The sequence below is a fragment of the Bufo gargarizans genome, chromosome 2 (assembly GCF_014858855.1).
Source record: "Bufo gargarizans isolate SCDJY-AF-19 chromosome 2, ASM1485885v1, whole genome shotgun sequence".
NCBI lineage: Eukaryota > Metazoa > Chordata > Amphibia > Anura > Bufonidae > Bufo > Bufo gargarizans.
In genome coordinates, this window is record NC_058081.1 from 209,912,048 (window position 1) to 209,924,910 (window position 12,863).

General features: G+C 41.0%; 1 protein-coding gene across 1 annotated transcript in view; it reads left to right on the forward strand.

Moving 5' to 3' along the window:
* LOC122927770 (kielin cysteine rich BMP regulator) overlaps positions 1-12,863 on the forward strand; it is a 138,601-nt gene that overhangs the window by 54,391 nt on the left and 71,347 nt on the right. Inside the window, exons 11-18 of the mRNA XM_044279949.1 lie at positions 2,272-2,368; positions 2,455-2,537; positions 7,563-7,656; positions 10,454-10,533; positions 10,776-10,949; positions 11,103-11,196; positions 12,206-12,288; positions 12,509-12,602. Of these exons, the coding sequence (XP_044135884.1) occupies positions 2,272-2,368; positions 2,455-2,537; positions 7,563-7,656; positions 10,454-10,533; positions 10,776-10,949; positions 11,103-11,196; positions 12,206-12,288; positions 12,509-12,602 (799 nt within the window). The remainder of the gene's footprint in view (positions 1-2,271; positions 2,369-2,454; positions 2,538-7,562; positions 7,657-10,453; positions 10,534-10,775; positions 10,950-11,102; positions 11,197-12,205; positions 12,289-12,508; positions 12,603-12,863) is intronic.

Genomic DNA, 12,863 nt, shown 5'->3' on the forward strand with positions numbered 1-12,863 from the left:
CGAAAAATTGCAAAGACTTTGCATCTATCATCATCAACTGTGCATAACATCATCCGAAGATTCAGAGAATCTGGAACAATCTCTGTGCGTAAGGGTCAAGGCCGTAAAACCATACTGGATGCCTGTGATCTCCGGGCCCTTAAACGACACTGCACCACAAACAGGAATGCTACTGTAAAGGAAATCACAGAATGGGCTCAGGAATACTTCCAGAAACCATTGTCAGTGAACACAATCCACCGTGCCATCCGCCGTTGCCAGCTTAAACTCTACAGTGCAAAGAAGAAGCCATTTCTAAGCAAGATCCACAAGCTCAGGCGTTTTCACTGGGCCAGGGATCATTTAAAATGGAGTGTGGCGAAATGGAAGATTGTTCTGTGGTCAGACGAGTCACGATTCAAAGTTCTTTTTGGAAATCTGGGACGCCATCTCATCCGAACCAAAGAGGACAAGGACAACCCAAGTTGTTATCAACGCTCAGTTCAGAAGCCTGCATCTCTGATGGTATGGGGTTGCATGAGTGCGTCTGGCATGGGCAGCTTGCATGTCTGGAAAGGCACCATCAATGCAGAAAAATATATGCTCCCATCCAGACGTCATCTCTTTCAGGGAAGACCCTGCGTTTATTCACGATTTGTATAGTGTCCCAACTTTTTTGGAATCTGGTTTGTAGTTACTAGCAGACGATGTCAGGAGAGGTGACAGGTCTTCATTAACATGTTTAGTGTCAATGCTTAAAGGGGCTCTCTAATACTTTTTGAAATTAGGCATGCAGTAGTGGACATAGAAAAAATGAAAATAGAAAATCTGTACTCACCTCTAAAATGTCCCCTGCTGTTCCCATGCCGGTGGTCTACAGGCCCAGATCTCTGTTGGGTCACATGTCATCATTTACATAATGCTACAGCCAATCACTGCCATTCATACACATGTAACCACTGAGGCCAGCTAACGGCTGCAGCAGTCACGTGAACTATGAATGTGACAATATGAATTACAGGCTCAACAGGGATTGAAGCAGGGGGGCACAAGAACAGCGGCAGAGGAGCAGGAGGACATTTTAAAGGCAAGTTTAAGCAAATAATAATAATCTTTATTTATATAGTGCCAACATATTCCGCAGTGCAAGTTTTTTTTGTATATATTATACAATGCCTCTGCTCCCTGTTTAATTAGAAAAAAATATTAGAAAACCCCTCTTTAACAATTTCTACATCTTTATCTAGAAACGGCACAATGACCTCTAAGAAACTAAAACAGTTGATACTCAAAGGGGTTCTGCAGTTTGTTTAAACTGATGATCTATCCTCTGGATAGATCATCAGCATCTGATTGGTGGGGGTCCGACACCCGGGACCCCTGCTGATCAGCTGTTTGAGAAGGCAGTGGCCCTCCAGCAGCGCCGGGGCCTTCTCACTGTTTACCACAGGCTCAGTGACGTCACAACTAGTATCACTGGCCTGGGCTGGGCTAAGCTCCATTCAAGTTATGGTGATGTGACATCACTGGGCTAGCGGTAAACAGTGAGAAGGCCGTGGCGCTGCTGGAGTGCCGCTACCTTCTCAAACAGCTAATCAGCAGGGGTCCCGGGTGTCAGACCCCTGCCGAACAGATGCTGATGATCTATCCAGTGGATAGATCATCATATTAAACAAAGTGCAGAACCCCTTTAAAACAAGTTTAAATAAGATACACTAATTATTTATCTAATGTCTTTCTGTCATATCTGTCTGATATTTGTTATCTATCTATCTCATATCTATCTATCTCATATCTATCTATCTATCTATCTCATATCTATCTATCTATCTATCTCATATCTATCTATCTCACATCTATCTATTATCTATCTATCTAATATCTATCTATCATTTATCTCGCATCTATCTATCTCTTATCTATCTATCTATCTATCTCATATTTATCTACTATCTATCTCATATCTATCTATCGATCTACATGTATCTTACATCTATCTATCTTATATCTATATATCTATTTATCTTCTATCTCTCTTCTATCTATCTCTCTTCTATCTATCTTATATCTATCTATCATTTATCTCACATCTATCTATCTCCTATCTATCTATCTATCTATCTATCTATCTATCTATCTATCTATCTATCTATCTCATATTTATCTACTATCTCATATCTATCTATCTATCTATCTATCTATCTCATATCTATCTATCTATCTCATATCTATCTATCTATCTATCTATCTCATATCTATCTATCTCATATCTATCGGTCTGTCTTTTGTTAGAATGGAACAGTCCAGTGTGTGAGAGAGCGCTGCCCAGAAGTGACCTGTATAAAGAAGTACACCCCACCTGGACAATGCTGTGCCGTCTGCCAGCAAGGTGAGAACAAAGCCATGTAGTAATCTCATAGACCATTTTGTACTGAGATAAGCATTAAGGCTGACATGTGACTGTGTTCATTTCAGGATGTGAATATGAGGGTGTATCTTACAGAAATGGAGACTACTTTCTTTCTCAGAGCAATTCTTGTGTGAACTGTTCCTGTTTGGTGAGTGACCTTCTAAAGCTACATGACATCAGTGGTCACACTTTGTGATCTCCAGTATCCGGTGCAGTCACAGTTACATGACTGTCTATTAGCACATTGGAGTTTCAGCACTGAATGGGTTATTCCTTTAAATGTGAAAGTCTAGGCATGAAGCCCTTTGGTCATCATGTTGTTAATGGCATGAATCTGCAGGTCACAATGTAGGGTGTGAATGCGTGCACTGCGTAGAGGGAATGGGAGAGGATACGGGGCGTTTGCTCAATGCAGATTATCTAACTAAAATTCTTTGTGATTTTAGACTGCTTTCACACATATGTTTTGCATTTTTAGTGGTGGTTTTTGCACTTGTATTTTTGCAGTGTTTTTTTGTGGTAAAAACTCTAGCTCTAATGCTAGGAAGGTCAATGGGAAATACACTACTGGTGTTTTTGTGCATTAGGTGAATTTTGTTGGTCTTTCTGGCTTCTTTAAAAAAAAGGCAGCATGCTGTAGCTCTTAGGTGGCTTTTTTAGGTGTTTTCACCTTTTCTATAGGGGAAAAAACACCATTAAAAATGCTAGTGATAAGGCACGCTGAGGGACATTTACTATGCCCTTTACAACAATATTGTGGCCATAATAAGTGTTGAGCTAATCGAAGTGGACTTCGATCTGAATTTCAGGAAAAATTTAATTAGCTGCGAAGCCGAATTTCCTTGCCCTTCGTGGTAACAAATCAATTTTTCCTAACATGCTGGCTGAAAATAAAAAAAAATGATACTCACCTCATCCACTTGCTCGCAGAGAGGCCACCTGCTCCCGTCTTGATTGAAGAAAACCCACCAAAGGACCTTCAGCGAGCGTGATGACCTCACCACGTGGTCACACTGGGCATGCGGTCATGTAATCAGTGAGGGGTTTAATGATGGGGGTGTGGTGCCGTTCCCCATCATTGCATCCATGCCATACAATGGAAAGTGATTTGTGACACAGTAATTCTAAACTAATCAAATTTTTTTGTTGAAGTTTGTAAAGTAGCCGAATCGAATTTTTCAAAACTTTGCTCATCTCTAGCCATAATTTGTGACTTTATAGGCTTCTCACTACTTTTCTCAATTGGTGAGAACATGGGATGGGGTTTAGCAGAAGGGGCTTGGATTTACTATCTTATGCCAGAAACTGGAGTAAGTTATAGCTGAAGTCTGCAGCAGCCCCTGGCTAGCATAGACTTCAGTTTCTGGCGCATTGCAGGGCAGAGATGTGCCTAATTTATTAAGAGGCATCTACCTATTAATAAATTAGGAACATTTCATGCCAGCGCAGAGAGATCAAGACTGACAACCAGTCTTGATAAATCTCCCCTACTGGTCCTCATTTATTAAAACTTCAGCAAAATGGTCTATTGTCCATGGCATCCAATCAGAGTTCAGGTTTCATTTCTCCAGAGCAGTTTAAGAAATGAAAGCTGCACTGTTATTGAGTCTTATTGTTTATCAATTTTGATTATTGGAGCTTATTGTTTGCAGGGCCAGTTTTCGACAAAATGCGGCCCTAGGCAAAATCTAAAGTGGGGCCCCAAATTTTGTAATAATGTACCAACAACACAGTCACATTCCTTCGATTCTGGTCCTCCCTCACAGATTTACACCCATAAAGGCCCACACACAGATTTGCACCCTCATGGCCCCAGAATACACCAAATGTCTCCCCTCCCTCACAAATTTACACCCCATAAAGCCCCATACACACAGATCAGCACCTTCATGGCCCCCAGAATACACCAAATGTCTCCCCTCCTTCACAAATTTACACCCCATAAAGCCCACACACACATATCTGCACCCTCATGGCCTCCAGGATATGCCACATGCCCCCTTACCTCACAGGAGTAGGTCCTCTCCCTCACAAAAAGCTACAGCAATGAAGTCATACAGCATGTACCCCAGGACTGCACTGCACACCACTAGAGCCTCCCTCACATGGCCATATAAAATAATACTTCTGCTGTATATGAATACATTATACATGGGAAACTACTACTGAGGTTTCTACCCACAATATATCTGCAGTTCTTTAACATTGAGCTCTATATCTCTGTGGTTAAGGCTCTTGCTTTTAATTTAGATGGCTCTGAGTTTGAATCTCAGCAGAAACACTTCAAAAGTAAAGGCTAAATAAAACTTAAATACACAGGTTATGAAGATGAAGGGGTATCCCCAAGCATTGTCAGTATGCTTGGGGATACCCCCTTCATCTTCATAGCCCTGTTTCCATATATGGAGTTAGAGCAGGGACTCCCAGAAGCACTGACTCCATATACAGGCATAAAGCAGGGACTCCCAAGCCATATATAGAGTCAGAGCACATAGACTCCTAAACAGCTGGGATGCCAGCACCCACTGCACTCTATTCCTTCCACTTCCTCATATGAAATTACCAGCAATAATAATTGCCGCAGAAAAAAAATATAGATACAGTCATGTGAAAAAATTAGGACACCCTTTGAAAGCATGTGGTTTTTTGTAACATTTTTAATAAAAGGTTATTTCATCTCCGTTTCAACAATACAGAGAGATTAAAGTAATCCAACTAAACAAAGAAAACTGAAGAAAAGTCTTTTCAAGATCTTCTGTAAATGTCATTCTACAAAAATGCCTATTCTAACTGAGGAAAAAGATAGGACACCCTTGCCCCTAATAGCGAGTGTTACCTCCTTTGGCTGAAATAACTGCAGTGAGACGGTTCTTGTAGCCATCTACCAGTCTTCGACATCGGTCTGAGGAAATTTTACCCCACTCCTCAATGCAGAACTTTTTCAGCTGTGAGATGTTTGAGGGGTTTCTTGCACGTACAGCCCTTTTCAAGTCACCCCACAGCATCTCAATGGGATTCAAATCTGGACTTTGACTTGGCCATTCCAGGACTCTCCATTTCTTCTTTTTCAGCCAATCTTTGGTTGATTTACTAGTATGTTTTGGGTCATTGTCATGTTGCATGGTCCAGTTCCGCTTCAGCTTTAATTTTCTAACTGATGGTCTCACATGTTCTTCAAGCACCTTCTGATACACAGTAGAATTCATCGTGGATTCTATGATGGTGAGCTGACCAGGTCCTGCTGCAGCAAAGCAGCCCCAAACCATGACACTTCCACCTCCATGCTTCACAGTTGGTATGAGGTTCTTTTCTTGGAATGCTGTGTTTGGTTTACGCCAAACATGTCCTCTGCTGTTGTGTCCAAATAATTCAATTTTGGACTCATCTGTCCAAAGAACATTATTCCAGAAGTCCTGGTCTTTGTCAACTTTATCTCTGGCAAATGTCAGTCTGGCCTCGATGTTTCTCTTGGAAAGCAAAGGTTTCCTCCTTGCACACCTCCCATGCAAGTTAAACTTGTACAGTCTCTTTCTGATTGTAGAGGCATGTACTTCTACATCAACAGTAGCCAGAGCCTGCTGTAGTTCTCGAGATGACACTTTAGGGTTTTTGGAGACCTCTTTTAGCATCTTGCGGTCTGCTCTTGGGGTGAACTTGCTGGGGCGACCAGTCCTGGGCATGTTGGCAGTTGTTTTGAAAGCCCTCCACTTGTAGACTATCTTCCGGACAGTGGAATGGCTGATTTCAAAATCTTTTGAGATCTTTTTAAATCCCTTCCCAGACTCATAGGCTGCTACAATCTTTTTTCTGAAGTCCTCTGACAGCTCTTTTGCTCTCACCATGGTGCTCACTCTCACTTCAACAGTCAGGAGCACACCAAACTAAATGTCTGAGGTTTAAATAGGGCAAGCCTCATTCAACATGCAGAGTAACGATCTACTAATTATGTGCACCTGGTGTGATATACCTGTGTGAGATCTGAGCCAATTTAAGAGGGAATACATGTGAGGGTGTCCTATCTTTTTCCTCAGTTAGAATAGGCATTTTTGTAGAATGACATTTACAGAAGATCTTGAAAAGACTTTTCTTCAGTTTTCTTTGTTTAGTTGGATTACTTTAATCTCTCTGTATTGTTGAAACGGAGATGAAATAACCTTTTATTAAAAATGTTACAAAAAACCACATGCTTTCAAAGGGTGTCCTAATTTTTTCACATGACTGTACCTGCAATCTCAGCACAATGTCAGCCAGGCCCTCTAACCTGCGCTGCTCAGAGGGAACACTGCCCAAGTCCAGGATTTCTCTGATGATTTATCACTTGGCTGTGACCCACTGGCTTCCACAGATGTTCAGCTGAACAGTAGCACCGAACCATGGGTATCCTTACAGGGCCCCTATGCAGCTGCACTAGTTGCACATCTGGTATGTCGACTCTCTGGGGGGGAAGCTGTTACCATACCACAGCTCTACAACAACCTTGAGCTGCTGTTCTCATCTTGGTGAGAGTGGCTGCAGGAGGAAATGGTTGCTAATGTGTATTATTATCTATAGATCTTCTGTATGGTAGCCAATGGCCATAGCTAAATCATCGTTACATACGAGATATCTGAAAACAAATAATCCCCCTTAGGGATGCCAAATGTTAACATCAAGCTTACTAGGAAGTGGGGTCATATAGAGCATTCTGTTGTTTTAGGGGCTGTTATCATCAGGTTTTAACCCTTTGTGGAACCTTCTACTGAGGGGATATGTTTGAATCCGCAAACTATTCAAACATATCCCTCAACATATGCAATTGCTTTAATGAGGCAAATGAAGTCCAAAAGATAAAATTTTTGACTCCATTTGACCCGGTTATCATCTGTGTATGTCTTTTAGCAGGACATAATATTGTGGTAGGGTACACTATTGTGTCCATCAAAAGAAGAAAACAGAAGAAAAGCAGGTCAAACAGAGTCCAAAGTTTACTCTTATGGCCTCATGACTGAATGGATCCACTGAGGAAAGATGCATCTAAATACCATTCTTGGGTATTCAAAGTAACATTGGAGGGCTAAAATGTGATGTGCGCAGCCGCTAGAGTTCTAAAACCCTAAAGAAATGTCTTCTTGTACAGTATAAATACCCTTTTGGATTTTTCCTCCTTACGTTAAAATTTTCTGTTCCTTTGCAGAATAATCTTGTGCGATGTTTGCCCGTGCAATGCCCAGTCGTTGCTTGCCGCAATCCAGTACCCACACCAGGCCAGTGTTGCCCTACTTGCCCAGGTAACCTGCCTATTTATTGCAAAAATAACATGGAAGGTATACATTAATAATGACTATGATAGATAATATATGTTTCAAATATGCCTCTTCATAAATTAGGCGCAGGATCTGGAAGTTTGTGCGGCTGAACTGAAATCTACACTGGCTGGCGTAGATTTTGGTCTTCTTCCACACCACAAAACCAGTGTAGAAGAGGATAAATGTGGCAGAGCCACAGCCGGTGGAGTAACGGCACTTGTGCAAAAATTATTGTGCAAATACTGTTGAAAAAGTCACATACACACAGTGTCTATATACAGTATCCATCTATCTCACAAAATTAGAGTGCTGTTCAAAAGTCCAAGACAATTCTTTAAAGGGGTTATCCAACCCCTATAATGCCTCCCAACATCCGGCGACAGGGGGGCCAACAGCGTGCGGGCATCAGAAGCGACCCGGGTGCTGGGTAGCGGAGTATGACTATTATAGGGAACATTACAGGGACTGGATAACCCTTTTGATGATTTGATTTCAAGTCAAAAGGAGCATTAAATACAAAATATTAAAACACAATGACAGGAAAAAAGCTGACTTATACTGCATATAGCAGAAAATTACACACAATCTTAGGACATGTCCTGATAGGGTAGCATTGAGCTACATCTACACCAAGTATCTGGCTGTACCCTGAACACTAAACCCCCCCCCCCCCCCAAAAAAAAAAAAAAAAAAAACATTTTAAAGGCTATGTACATCTTTGGAGTCAATTTTCATATGATTGCATTTAACTTATTTTTGGCTAAAATTAATGGCCCATATTAAAAATATTGAGCTGTTTAGTCACAAAGGGTTAACTGTTTTTCTAGCTGTGTGACTGGTACTTTCACTTTGTGCCAGTCATCTAATAAACCTTATCTCTAAACTACTGAGAGGTCATAAACATATATAAGCCACATTCTTATCAGTAAGATAAGGACTGAGCTATAATGACTGTTTATAAGGTCAGAGATCACCGATAAGGCTACTTTCACGCTTGCGTTTTTGCCTGATCCGGAAGGGATCAGCAAAAATGCTTCAGTTACTGATAATACAACCATCTGCATACGTTATGAGGGCCGCAATAGGGGCATGGCCAGGCAATGGCTATGTACATGAGGCTTTATTCTATATCTTATCAGAAATATCTCTTTCAAATAAAAATTTGCAAAGCAGCTGGGCTGTGTACGAGTGTATGCTTGTGATGGCGGTCATATAGTTTTAATGGGTTATGCAATATTAGTGTCACCTGCCTAAACCCCTTGGGATATTACAGCCGTGATTCCTTTGTTTTTAAAATTTGAACAATGGAAGGTTTAAAGTATGAAAGAATGTATAAATTAAATAATTATAGAGTATACTTATTGTTGGAGGCTTTTATTAATTGAGGCTTCATGCTTTTTATGTTGAATTTGATTTGTTTTACTTAAAGAGGTTGTACAGTCCCAAAATCAAAATTATTTTTATGTGCTCTTAACATCCCTCACCATGCATAGACATGCCACCAATACCTGTTTTTCACATCTGGTGCTTTCTTTCTTCCTGTCTGGGCATCAGACTATCCTGGCAGATCTGTTTACTTTTCTAGTTTCCTGTTCTGTTGACGTGACTTTTTTGAATAACTTTGGTAGTTGATTTTTAAAGTGTAAAAGCACTTTAAAACTTGAAATCAAACTTGGTTTTGGTTCCGACTAGTACCTCAGAACCAAAGCTGAGTTTGGTTTCAAGTTTTACGGTGGTTTACCACTTTAAAAATCAACTACCGAAGTTATTCAACGAAGTCACACGCGACTTTGTGAATAACTAACTTCGGCTCATCGGAGCCCATACATTCTAATACTGTGCAAAGACGGATCTCTGTACAGTATTATTCCGAAGTTTTAAATGAAGCGACTTCAGATTAAGCATCTGAAGCTCGCTTCGTTTAACTCTAACATTGACATCCACAGTGCTAAACAGTGTCACCTACAGCACCCCCCATATACTGTAAGTGACATCCACAGTCCCCCCATAACAGTGACACTCAAAGCGCCCCCATTGCCATTCAGTGCCCATAGCGCCATCCACAGTGCCCCCACTCCCATCCACAGTTCCCCCAGTGAGATCCAGAGCATAGTGAACAGCCTCTGTGGCGGATCACTATGCTATAACTCATAAACAGCGCTTACATCACGCTATGTATGAGTCACTACAGGCTTCATTCAGAAGCCTGTACACTCAGAAGACAGCTGGTGGTCCAGCGCTTGCGCAGTAGTATGCAGGCGTAAGGACCAGAAAAGGCCTGCAGGAGCAGTCACATGACCGTGAAGAGGATCCTGGGAACGCAGATGCTGCTGGAGACGAGTTTAGATTTGGCCCTCATTTTTTTAGGACAGGCTGGAAAACCCCTTTAATGGTCCTTTTGGAAGTAAAATTACCAAAAAGGTGCAGTACTGTATTTAACTGAACTATTCTGAAGAGCCTTCCGCACTGATGTTTTAACTTCTAATAATAAAGAAAACCCATCTTAATAAAACGTAAAATTACAAATATTTGTAATGTTCATGCTATAAAATGGATAGACAAGCTTTAGGACTTCTAATACAGTATTCTACAAGTCAAGGATTATCAGGCACTAAAGTGGCAAAAAGTGACCAGAAGAAGGGATCAATAGACCATGGTGTCTGTCCCTCTCACCACAGGTTGACACAATGACAGACATCGAAGAAGTCTATGGCCCATGAAGACTTTCCTCAAGATGGCAGTGACATCACCTACATCTTGTTCCCTTTATTCCTCCTAGAGTGTGTCTTTCATGGACATCCCTTGCTACCTGGCCAGAACGTTACTACCACGGATGGTTGCCAGCACTGCATTTGTCAGGTCAGTATTCAGAGTTCTTTATTGAAGTCCTAGCAAGCCTTTATTATGTAGTTATTCCCATTACTTTAAAAACCATTTATATCCATTATGATTATTACTTGTCATATTTTTGCTGCCAAAATATCTAACAGCATATGATGTAGACTGGCTACTATGTGTAATATAGAAAACCCTTTGTTGCTTTCATTTAAGCATTTCTCCTTGTTATCTCTGGTTGCTCCCTCTCTTCCCTTGATCCTTAGGATGGTGAAGTGAGGTGTACTGATGCCGTACATTGTCCACAAACCTGTACTCATGGAGTGAAACAAGGATCTTGTTGTCCAGATTGCTCAGCCTGCAATCTTCATGGAGACATTATACCAAATGGTGTCAACTTTAAAGGCAATGGTGATCCATGTGAAAGCTGTATGTGCCAGGTAGTTTTTACCTCTGTTTCTGTATGTATTACAACGCTATGATGTCCAGCTTGTATTCTTCTGAGGTTTTATGTCTTTTTAGTCTTAACACAAAACATTGTGCTGTACACAATCTGTACACAATCTGTACACAATCTGTGCTTTCGTACGCAGAATGGGAATGTCAAATGTATGCGAGTATCTTGCCCCATGCTGAATTGTTCTCTACAAGAAGAGGTTCCTGGAGAATGTTGTAAAAGGTGTCAAGGTAACTGGCAGGGTTGCATTGTCTTTTGTATTTTGGCAATGAATGTAACTTTTTATTACTATGGCTTTTATATCACTATGAAACAACACCTAACAATGCATTTGTAGAGGTATGGGCTGATACAGGATGAAGGGCATGAGATGCCAGTGAGGTACTGTAGAAAGGACTTCTAATAGCTAGCTGGTTTGGTCGACAATAATGTGTATTGTTTAGGCATGCACGGCAATGAGCTAATAAAGACAGAGATATTGCCACTACAAACTGTGACTTGACAGGTCTCTATAGGAAATCTTTGAAAACTTTTGATGTCATAGCAACCTATCAAAGGTTCTGATTGTGGGGGTCTGAGCGCTGTGACCCTCATTGCTAAAATGAGAAGTTAGAAGTGCCCAGTGGAGTAGTGGCTCTCTTTGCTGCTGAAGATGAAAATGATGACGGCCTCACAGGCTCTCTTTTCAGGCCGTCTTCATGTCCGTCTTCAACAGCGAAGGAGAATCAGCGCTCTAGCTTGTAACTCTCCATTTTAGTGATTGACTGGGGCCTATGGTCACTTTGTAGTAAATCATTAATCTTTTATTGGTAGACTTATCAAGCCCTCCACTCCAGAATACTGGCTTCAAAAAGAGAGCTTTTGCAATTTTTTTGGGCTTACTAACCAGTTTTGAAAAGTGGGTGTGATTAGCTATGTTAATGAGATGTAGGCCTGATTTACAAAATTAAAAGGTTGCACAAATGTCACAAGCTCACTCTGCGGGGTGGGTTGCATAAAAACTGGAGTAACATCTTTAGACATATTCAAAGATGCACCAAATGTATCACACAGCTTGCAACATTTGTTACATTTGGTGCAAATAATGGCAATGCAGAGTCAAGCAAAACTAACTTAATTAATTCCCCTTATGATAATTCTCCCCCACCTTTGTTTCTACGAGTCTGTGCAAATGTGTCTCCTTCTGAATCCTTTTATTTCTTGTGCTAACTGAATCTCCTCCACGTCTTCCACCTACAGGCTGCATTGATGGAACAGTAACACGACAGCATGAAGAAGAATGGAGACCACATGGAGAGCCTTGTCACATTTGCCGTTGTGTGGTACAAAACAAAAATACTTCTGTAATCTTTTGGCCCCGCATCCTCCCTTTCACATGTATATTTTTGCTTCCTGCCTATTGTTTAGCTTCTGCACATATTAATTTCATGGTATATTGACTCTCTGCCCTTAGGACGTCCAACCATAACACATCTCTAGAAAGCAGGGTTAATTCATAACTGATTTTCTCTCCCACTGACTGTTCCTATTCTCTCAATTTAGGAGGGCAAAGTTCAATGTAAAAAACGTCAATGTGCCTCCCTGTGTAGAAACCCAGCTCCAGCAAGGCCAGGAACCTGCTGTCCTGTTTGTGATGGTATGTCAATGACCAGATCTGTGTGGCACTTCATATGAAGGTTTTTTTCCCTCAAATACCATGGTGTTGCATGATGGAGAGTATGATGTACATACAGTTGCAAGAAAAAGTATGTGAACCCTTTGGAATGATAGGGATTTCTGCACAAATTGGTCATAAAATGTGATCTGATCTTCATCTAAGTCACAACAATAGACAATCACAGTCTGCCTAAACTAATAACACACAAATAATTAAATGTTATCATGTTTTTTTCAGCAC